This window comes from Pogona vitticeps, chromosome 6 (assembly GCF_051106095.1).
Source record: "Pogona vitticeps strain Pit_001003342236 chromosome 6, PviZW2.1, whole genome shotgun sequence".
Classification (NCBI taxonomy): Eukaryota; Metazoa; Chordata; class Lepidosauria; order Squamata; family Agamidae; genus Pogona; species Pogona vitticeps.
In genome coordinates this window covers 4,749,492-4,759,885 of record NC_135788.1, presented here as the reverse complement: position 1 = coordinate 4,759,885, position 10,394 = coordinate 4,749,492, and the positions used below count along the sequence as shown (strand labels likewise).

At 46.3% G+C, this 10,394-nt stretch overlaps 1 protein-coding gene across 2 annotated transcripts in view; it reads left to right on the top strand.

Annotated features, from left to right (window-relative positions):
* The window catches only part of MINDY4 (MINDY lysine 48 deubiquitinase 4), an 84,616-nt gene that overhangs the window by 9,148 nt on the left and 65,074 nt on the right, over nt 1-10,394 (top strand). For both annotated transcript variants that reach the window (XM_073002815.2, XM_078378306.1), the window contains 2 exons: nt 2,463-2,709; nt 3,610-4,064. In XM_073002815.2, the coding sequence (XP_072858916.2) occupies nt 2,463-2,709; nt 3,610-4,064 (702 nt within the window). The remainder of the gene's footprint in view (nt 1-2,462; nt 2,710-3,609; nt 4,065-10,394) is intronic.

Here is a 10,394-nt window from a genome sequence, read left to right as displayed (position 1 = left end):
GTATGGAGAGTCGGAGAGGCTAGGATTAAATTATATTTTCTTTTTTCTTGTCGTTGCTGGATCTTGGCCACTGGGTGAGATCAGACCAGAGGAAACATGCGTGCCCAAAATCACACTAGAAAAAGTCAATGGAACAGGAGCAATCTCCCTGAAGGGGACCTTTCTGTCGGTCTGGGGAATCTTTCCAGGCCAGTTCCCAAAAAGCAGTTAGGCCTAAAGCGGGACCAAAAAGGCCCAGCTGGGTCACGGATTGGGGCCCGGCTGAAGGGCAATTCCCCCATTACATGGCGTGATCACAGCAAGACAAAAGGCTATCAATTCCCCTGTGTCACCAGACTCTGCAGTTGATTTCAAACAGGGTCTTTGCATTACCCGATCACCCCAGGAGTAAATGACCTCAAAAAAGCAGCCTCCTCAACAGTCCTGCTTAGCTCAACTCAAATCTGTGACTTCCTTGACAGAGCCCATCCCTCTCATCTTGGGTCTCCCTCTTTTCCTGTTGCCTTCAGCTTTTCCTAGCTTTATGGCACCGTACAGAGAAATCAATTAATAAGAAGTAGTTTGGAAATTTCACTGCACATAATCTGACAGGATTTACATATTTGCTTCTGTCAGTTTAAAGAGAGGAGAGGATGCCTCAGCTACCATAACCTTGGGAAATGGTGCTCCCAATGCTGAAAGTAGACTTGAATGCAAATTTCAATGGGTAGGACAGCCCTTTGAAGATGTGATTTTAAATGTCATTTAGGTTTTAATAATAGTCATAAGCGTTTGAACCACACTTTCATATGTTCAAAACACATCACGTGGCATTCTGTTTACATCCAAACGGCTCTCCAGTGATTTAAGGCTCTTCAAGCAATGGCTTTGTTCTTCTGTACTTTATCCTCACAACATCCCTTTGAGGTAGATCAGAGATAAAGAGACAAGCCCAAGGTCACTCAGTGAGTCTGATGCTTCAGTGAGGAGGAATGGCCTTGTTCCTTCCATCTTTATTATTCTTTGATTCTGTAACTAGGATCAGCTCTCCCGTGTCCCAAAACCCTGATCACTTAAATCTGTGTTATTAATCATGACATGTGGGAACTGCAGCTTGGCTTAAGTCCACATAAGGAATGGGAAGTGTTGAAAATTCATCCAGAACACTTCTTGATTTCTAGCTCGACCTCTTACTTGGTATGCTGTGTGAGCTCTGTAAAGATTTACTGATTTACTGTAATGCTGTGGTGTAAGGAATTAAATACAGTGGTGCCTCGCACAACGAGCGCCCCATAGAGCGATGAATTCGCTCTACGGTGACGCTTTTGCGATCGCTAATGCGATCGCAGTGCGATGCCCCCAATGGGTGAAAATCGCAGAGCGAAGGTCGGTAAGCGGTTCGCTTACCGACCTTCGCTTTGCGACCCGCCGATCAGCTGTTCTGCGGCTTCATAATGGCCGCCGGAACAGCCGAAAGGGCCGGGCGCGTTTTCGCGCCCTTGGTAAGCAAGGGGAGGGCGCGAAAACACTGCTGGAACAGCCGAAATGGCTGCGCGCAGCGTTTTCGCGCCCTCCCCTCGCTTACCAAGGGCGTGAAAACGCTGCGGCCGGCCATTTCGGCTGTTCCGGCGGCCATTTTGGACCCGCCGGACAGCTGATCGCAGCCATTTTCGCGCCCTCGTTCAGCGAGGGGAGGGCACGAAAATGGCTGCCGGCCATCGGAGAAACATCGCTGAACAGTGAGTACAGCAGCCGATTGGAACGCATTAAACACTGTTTAATGTGTTCCAATGGGCTTTTCTGCCCCGCTCAGCGATGTTTGACACAGCGAGGGTTAATCCGGGATGGATTAACCTCGCTGTGCGAGGCACCACTGTACGATATTTCCTTACCATGGAAGTGAGTGCTTATGTTTTTACTAAATACTGTTAGCAGAGTATTTATTTATCCCCTATGTTTCCTTTCCATCATTCTTGGGGTAAGCTCCAAGTGGCATTCGCAGCTCCCTCTCTTCCCCGCTTAATCTGCTGGATAGCTCAGTGGTTTAGGTCTCCGGGTGCAGAGCCAGAGGTTGGGGGTTCGATTCCCCGCTGGGTCTCCTTGACAGGGACTTGATTCAGTGATCCATAAGGTCCCTTCCAGCTCTGCAGTTCTAAGATGAGCATGGTGATGATTAATCTTCACAACAATCCTGCAAAGTAGCTCAGACTGAGAGAGAAGACTGACCCCAAGTAACATGATGAGTTTCTTGGCTTAATCCAGGTTTATCAAGTGCCATGGCCAAGACTCTAACCGTTACACAACACTGCCTTTGCATTACTCAGCTTTCTATTACTTCCATTTCTCAATTACCTCAGGTTTCCTGAAATATACCATAAAAGCAATTCTTATGGACAATCTGGTGACTTGCAGTTTTATTTCATTTGTCTCACTCACACACACACCAAATTATTTCATCTGTTCTTGCATCTGTGTCATCCTAGCTTTGCAATCCATGAGACAACGACCAGACCCGCTAGCCTTCCCAGGCAGCGTCTTCACAAGAGAAGTGAGAGAAACACAACTGATCCTGCGGAGGGAGAGAAGAAGCTTGTAAATCACTGCGGGGGCTGGCAGACCCCAGAGCAACATTCCTGGACCAAAACTGCCATGAGGCAAAACCTTCAAGCCAGAGCGGGTGGACTCATTGCTACCGAAATGATGGCTGGTCCCAAAGACAGCTCTCCAGAGGTCATTAAATCTTGTCCAAATTATTTCTCTCTACCCCCCTCTTCCTTCCTTCCTTCCTTCCTTCCTTCCTTCCTTCCTTCCTTCCTTCCTCCCTTCCTTCCATACAGCCATCATCTGCTCCTTCCTTCCTTCCTTCCTTCCTTCCTTCCTTCCTTCCTTCCTTCCTTCCTTCCTTCCTTCCTTCCTTCCTTCCTTCCTTCCTTCCTTCCTTCCTTCCATCTATCATCTGCTCCTTCCTTCCTTCCATCCATCTGTCATCTGCTCCTTCCTTCCTTCCTTCCTTCCTTCCTTCCTTCCTTCCTTCCTTCCTTCCTTCCTTCCTTCCTTCCTTCCTTCCGTACATACATACATACATACATACATACATACATACATACATACATACATACATACATACATACATACATACATCATCTGCTCCTTCCTTCCTTCCTTCAACCTCAAATGAGGTTGAAGAAGGTTGTACAGAACATGTCTCAATTTTTTCTGGAATATTCTGGGATGACATTAGAAGAGTGCTGAGGTTCCTGCACACATGAGCTGAAGTAAACAGAGTTCCCTGTGGAGAACAATTTTGGAACTTTTCTGAGCAAAACTGCTTCTTTCTGGTTGCTTCAGCCCATGAAGATCTAGCAGGACCTGGAAGTTGACGTGGGTGAGTTTTTTTTTTCACACAGCTACCATGTTGAACCGAAAAAGGTCACCCAAATAAGCCCCAATCAAGAAAGCAGAGACACATTTGTGGATGCTCAGGAAATCTAGTGTTTATGGAATTCCATATAAATTGGCCAGATCTACCTCTCTCAGGCTAGCATATCCACCTGGACTTAAATGTTTTTAAAAAGTTTTACATGCACCGGACTCTAACCATGTATATTCTCTATTGGCCATTTATTTTAGGATTCCTTAAAAATAAAGCCTTTAAAATGGCCTTCTGGAATGGGCAGCCCAGCATCTCTTGCTGAGCAAGAAGGCAGAAAGAGCGGTTTGACCACACCAGAGGAAGATTCCCGCAGAACGGTAGGAATTTCAAGGAGATCTGCAAATCTCTGTTCATCACACAGTGCCGATTCCTTGGATTTAAGCCAGGATGGTTCACCCAAGACTTTATTCAATCCACCCACAAGCACTAACAATGAACTAGCCACCAGTCCCGCCTGTGGCCGAGGTGAACCGTTGGCCAAACGGGTGCCGCAAAAGGGCCAAGCGGGGGAAAAGAAACCCGAATCCAGCTGCAGCAGTGAGATGAACAGGAAAAGCTCCCACCTACACATTTCACAGTGGAAGATGTCAGCAGGGAGTGAGAAGCGCATGGAGTTGTCCCAGAAGAGGGAGCTCCCGTTTGCGGCATGCAGGTAAGGCTACCTCGAGAGGTCTTTTCATGCCCCATTTTCCCATTCTTCTTCGCATCACGGAATACCGAAGGCTGAGGGTGGTGAAGGAGGCTGAGTTTTGGGGTGAGTTTCCGTTATCAACACTCTTGCCAAGAGGAGAAAAGGGAATGGACGACAGGGCTGCAGTTTTTGGTCAACATTACAAGGTTAGAGACATTAGACATAAATCAACGTTTTGCACTTCTTTGAAAGCAGATGAGTTTCCAAATGGAAATGCGATTTTTAGCATGCCCAATCTTTTCAAAATATTCCCCCGGGGAATTTTTAGTTCAAGGTCATCTCTTTGATTTCCAAGATGTTTCGAAGGACTAAAAGTAATATTTTTAGTCAGCATGACTCTCGAACAAAAGTTACCCTGAGAGGGAACAGGATCACATTTGGGGAGGGGGCCTGATGTGCACGCATGATGTGCCGTTTTCTGGGTAGAGATTGCACAGAAGTGGGCTACCATCCCTTTCCTCTAGGGGGCACCCTGGGACTCTGCTGCTTGGCCAAGGCTACCCAGGCTGGCTCTACTCACAAAGGCACAAGTGGGGAATCGAACTCACCGCAACCAGTTCAAATACTTTATCGGCAACAAAAATAATGGGCCAGATTTGGGGTTGTGCAGCGTTTTCCCAAAGGTGCACAGCTGGTCTGCAGGATCCTTTCAGGTATCTATCCAATGCTAGATAGACCCATCTCAGACCCATCTCAGACACTGGGTTGTGCGCATGCATGTACAACAGTGGGCCAGAAAAAAACACTGAAAGCTTCTTCTTTTATGCACCTGGAATTTTGCACTAAGATTCTAGCTACAAACAATAAGGTGGCAATTCTACAAGTTAAAGCGTAAATACTTACATGGTGCTTCTAAGCATTCAAAAGGGAACAGCCCAGAGTGTTGTAGTGGATCGAGGGACCCACGGAGTCTCAGAAGATGTGGGTTTGATTCCCCGCTTAGCCATGGAATCTCATGAGCGGGGTAGAACCAGAAAAATGACTCCATAAATATCTCACATACTGTGAAAACCCTGGAAGGACCACTGTAAGCCCAATGCGACTTGACAGCATCTGACAGAAGCCACGACGGTCCTATGAAACCATTAAGAGGAGAGGCTTGAACAGCATTTGGCTTGAGGGGACAAAGGGCTATAAATTGAGCTGAGAAGCATGTGCCGCCTCCTGGTTTTGATCCATATTGTGCGTTATTTTTGTGTTACGGCCTTTACCTAAATCCCTCTTACAGACACGAGGGCACACAAAAGTTAAATACTGTATAAGTATTTATTCCTCAAATAGGTCGCTTGCATTTACAGTGACGTGAGTAGACCACATGAGGGCTCTCTTCCCTTCTATAAGCCATCATTCCAGGTTCTGTGTTTATTTTGTGATTGTTTAACTGTGCTCCCTGGTTAAGGGTGGGATTGACCGCCCGAGTGCTCTGACTCAAAGCTGAGTAATGCTTGAAACACACCCAGTTCCTGCCCTTCTAAGCGGGAGACTCTTGAAAGCCAATTTGGTGTGAACAATGACGGCTACTCCTTGTAAACTCCTTGCTTTACAAGGAGTTGCCCGTTGGGGGGCTTTTATGCTTTACAAAACAAGTTGATTCAGAAAGGGAAGGCCCTTCTATTGTTTTTCTTTCCACTTCCATCACCCGCCCTGGCAGGATCAGCAGCTTGACTGTCAGTGACACAGCCACCTTCTTCCATGGATAGGTTGCCCCCAGGGGAAAATCACCCAGGGGATGATGGATATGGGAGGCCTGGCAGATAGCTCGACTCACAGTCATGTAATGAAAATAATTTGCAGGCCATTGAGAAGGGAATTATTTTGTTACCCCATGAGTAACCTGTGGAATTAACCCTGGATTTGATAGATTTATTAAGAAACAACTGGTGCCTGCAACAAAATGTTGCAGTACAGAATGTTCTTGATTGGGGTTCCAGCCTTGACTACGTGTAAGATACTCTACCCTGTTCACATTCACCCCTGCGTTTCTCCTCCCCTCAGCACCCAGCTTTCTTTGCCCCATGAACATGCTGACTCCATGGGGGTGTGGGTTTGACTCCTTTTCCCTTGGATATATATGTATTTCTGTATGTTTTTCCACTCCCACTTTCCCTCCTACCTCTGCAAATCTTTGTGTTTGGTCTAGCATGGATGGCTTAATGAGCAGGGGTGGTGCCTCCTCTGAATCTCAGGGTGCTTTCCATCTGCCCAGTTCCCAAGCAACTCTTGCCATGAAACACCTTCAAAGCCTTTATGGGGTTCTAGATGGCCAGGAGCACAGTATTTGTTAAATATATATTTATTAAATATTTGTTTTATGGAATATTTATTTATTTATTGGGGGGGATCACCGTAACCATGCTGCTCAGACCTGTGCAATTCAAAGGAGAAGTGTGTTTCTCCATTCCCTTCATGTAGAGTTCCACAGCTCTGTAGGGGAGTTACCGGTAAGTTTCTTGAGGAATGTTAGATAATGAACCCTCCGAATAGAAGGGTCAGTATATTGAAACTGGGAACCATTGACAAGAGTTTGGAAAAGTTGCATTTTTTTTCAGCAACAACTCCCAGGATGCCCCCATGGTGGCTCTACTGCCTGCAAAATCTTTGGGATTTCTGGTCCTCCTAAATGAATGAATGAATATCCAGCTTTTTAAGCAGTGCTGATAGGAAGTCGCTTGCTGAATGAGGAGGAATCGTGTTCAGAGGGAGCCTAGCAGCTCCCCAGTTTTCCAAGACCAGAACTGAAGATGCTTTGCTTAAACCAGAGCCTCCCCGAAGGGCTCAGCTGTGGGTCCAGCTGGCTCAGCAGCTGCCGGCAATTCAATCCAGGCTGGCCAGCTGTGGCTACGATAGCCCTTTTCCTTCTTACTGTTCTCCTCCTCCTCCTCCTCCATGAGGTCAACACGGAACACGCTCTGTCTCGTTCCCATTTCCCTTGTTTTCGTTTTTCAAAATGGTGGTTTGATGTTTTCCGAAACACCCGTCTCTGGTCTGACAAAGAGTCCCCGCCACACCCAACTTGGTTTTGCCTAAGCATTGGGTTCCAGCGAAAGGAACGAGAAACGAGAACCACCACCCTGCACCACCCAAGGGGCTGTCCAATGCCTCGGTGCGCCGGAGCCATCAGTGGGAGAGCATGGCATTGAATGCCCTGTGGAGGCTTTTTAAAGCCACCCAGAGCATGGTTTCCAATGTGGTATGGTGCAGTGGCCCCCAACCTTGGGCCTCCAGATGTTCCTGGACTACAACTCCCAGAAGCCTTCACCATATATTCACTATATCTCACATATACAAATTGGTTCCTACTTGACAGCTCAGAACATGTGCATTGTAGGCGAAGGTTTTCATGGCAAAGATAAGAGGGAGAATGGGTATTTCTTCTGCTGAAGGGGCTTTGTTCATCATCAAGAGGAAGCGAAGTCCAGCAGTTAGAATTATTAATTGTGAGCCACGAAGAGAGATGGGATATCCGTATTCATCTCCTGGGGGAAACGAATATGAATATTACCACCACAGCTGGCTGGGTCGATGGGACCACAGAAGAAACGGGAACACAGAACATACCTTGTTACACAGAGTTGTATGGGACTGGTGTCCTTCTGTTGACGGAAGGGTCTTGAATCCAGTGGAACATCCACCCCATATGTATTTAGCCAATGGGAAACAGAAGGAACGTCAGTTGGATGTAACTTGTTCTACTTTCCATTCTACAATCATCACTGATCAGGGCGAATAGGCTAAAAGATCTGGAGGACATGAGATTGAGGAAAGCTGGACTGTAGGATAAATTAAGAAGGCGTTATTTGGCAGTCTCTGGCTTCCCAGACAAATTACCTGAATTGAATTGATAACATCTAATCAGGACACGCAGAGAACAGCAGCAAGATTGACCAGCACTATTGTTAGCACACCGAATTTCTAGGTTAAGTGCATTTTCAGACCTCTTGAATTTAAGATTAATCTTCCGCTCACCTTTTGAACACAGGATACCCGGGCTCCGGGCCCTTGTTTACTCCTTCAAGGCTTCCGCAAGCCCTGATAGTAAAATCCATTCAACATAAAGTAAACTGTTATATAGTGCCAACAAGAGATTATCATGACACCTCGCATTTACAGGGAACTATGAAAAGCACAGCATCTCAACAATGCTTATAACAGTCCTGGGAGGTCAACCCAGTAACCAAGAGCAAATGGTGGTGAGTCTACCATTGTTGTTGGTTAGAGTCAGAGGTGTTGCTAGTCATGTTGGCACCCTGAACAAGCAACAGGATCTCCTATCCATTCTGACCCACGGTAAGGGCAGGAAATCTCACCTCCAGGAAAAAGGAATGGAGGGCGGAATATGATGCTTCCCCTAAAGGAATATCATTTTAAAGCTTTCAAAACAAGAAAAGTGAACAGGGCCAGGAGGTACAGCCAAACATTTTCTTTACCTTTACGAGCAGATTCACTGCTAGATTTTGGAGACTCTTGATTAGAGGTTTCCAAGTTTGGGCCCCCAGATGTTCTTGGACTACAACTCCCAGAAATCCTGGCCAGCACAGCTTCTGGGAGTTGCAGTCCAGTCCCAGAAAGGCTTCTGGGAGTTGCAGTCCAAGAACATCTGGGGACCCAGAGTTGGGAACCACTGCTGTAAATTGTGGGGACCCTGGGTGACCTGCTGTCATTACAGCCCTGGTTGGAGTTGGCAATGCCGGACTAGATGGAACAGTGAGCTGAGTCAATATAAGACAACTTCCTGTGTTCCCATCGCTCTCACCCATATATTTTGCTAAGTCTTAGAACTGCCTCAGAAGCAGGAGGTATTGTAAGCTGTGTGCCTTGTCTCTTTCTATCTCTGCCTTGAACCTTCTGCCCCCTTTCTCCCTCCAAAGCAAGTCATAAACCCTGACCTAATCCTTCCTCCTCCCCTCCAACAACTGCCTCCATGCAAGCACTTTTTAATAGCTCCTGAAATACCACCGCAAAACCTTGTTATTTGGTAATGGATTGTTTTTGAGCTATGTCGTGCCTTCATGTGCACAAAGGGATCTGTACATTGCCACAGGCTCTGAAAGAGCTTTATTGGGAACTTAGTCATATTTCATAGAATAGTCATAAAAATTAGAGATTTGAGGCCGGTTTGTTCCCAAGTAAATTATTCTGTACTGTACGTGAGACAGAGAGAGAGAGAGAGAGAGAGAGAGAGAGAGAGAGAGAGTGAGAGCACATGTACTTGAATAAAATATTTGCTTTAGCACTTTTTTCCGGGAGATTTTCCATCTAAATCTCAGACGGTTATTGTGGCAGGATTTTTACAGCTTCCGTCAGGAAAATATGCCACATTCTGAGAGATATTCAGATTTACTGAGTATTTTCTTAAACTTAATTTTTCCTATGCGTTAATCCATTCTATTTTAGACTGCTACCGCGCTTTCAACTTTGCACATCCATCTACCTAGGATGCCGTCATAGGATTTTTTTAAAAAATCACCTAAACTGAAAGCTGTTCAGATTCTGGCAGTGAACGTTATTTCTGGGGGGCTCCCGTCGGGCTTTAATCCAAACTGTTTTGGTGCTCAGTCAACATTTATCCCATCAGTCCGGTGAGTCTGCTCTAGTGAGGGCTACCAGTTGGATCCACGCCATGCCATATTTCTTCCAAGGCTTCTTCTTTATAATTCCATGTCTCTTTGTTTTATCTTTCAGTCTGATTACTAAGGGCTCCTATATCATTCTAAAGCAGCGTAAGAAAGGAACTGGGAATGCGGCCATTTTGGAAATACCCAAATCTCTATAGGTGCTTCGTGGGTTGGCTATGTTTATCAAAGTAACTGGGGGGGGGGAGAACCCTTTCTACCTCAGTGTGGGAATTTCCCATATCCCCATGGATGCTTGCTCCTTTAGGGTAATTTGTCAAGGGCTACATACTGGGGATGAGCAGGGGAAAGCCAAGAAATGAATTCCGACACCCCCTTTTGACTGTTGTTCATGGATAGCTCAGTGGTTTAGGTCTCAGGCTGCAGAGCCAGAGGCTGGCCATTCAATTCCCCACTGTGACTCTCTGACAGGGACGGGACTCATGGGGTCTGCAGTTCCAAGGGGTGATGATCAAACACAGACTCGCAAGGCAGAGTCTATTCACCAGTGCAGATCATAACCACCCTTCAGGTGGAGCGCTCTGCCACTTGTTTAACCTCGGTTTACAGTGGACCATTGACTTACAGATGGCTTGACTTACAGACTTTTTGAGTTACAGACTTCTCTGGCCGCAAAATTTAGGTTTGACTTGCAGACTGAGATTTGACTTACAGACCA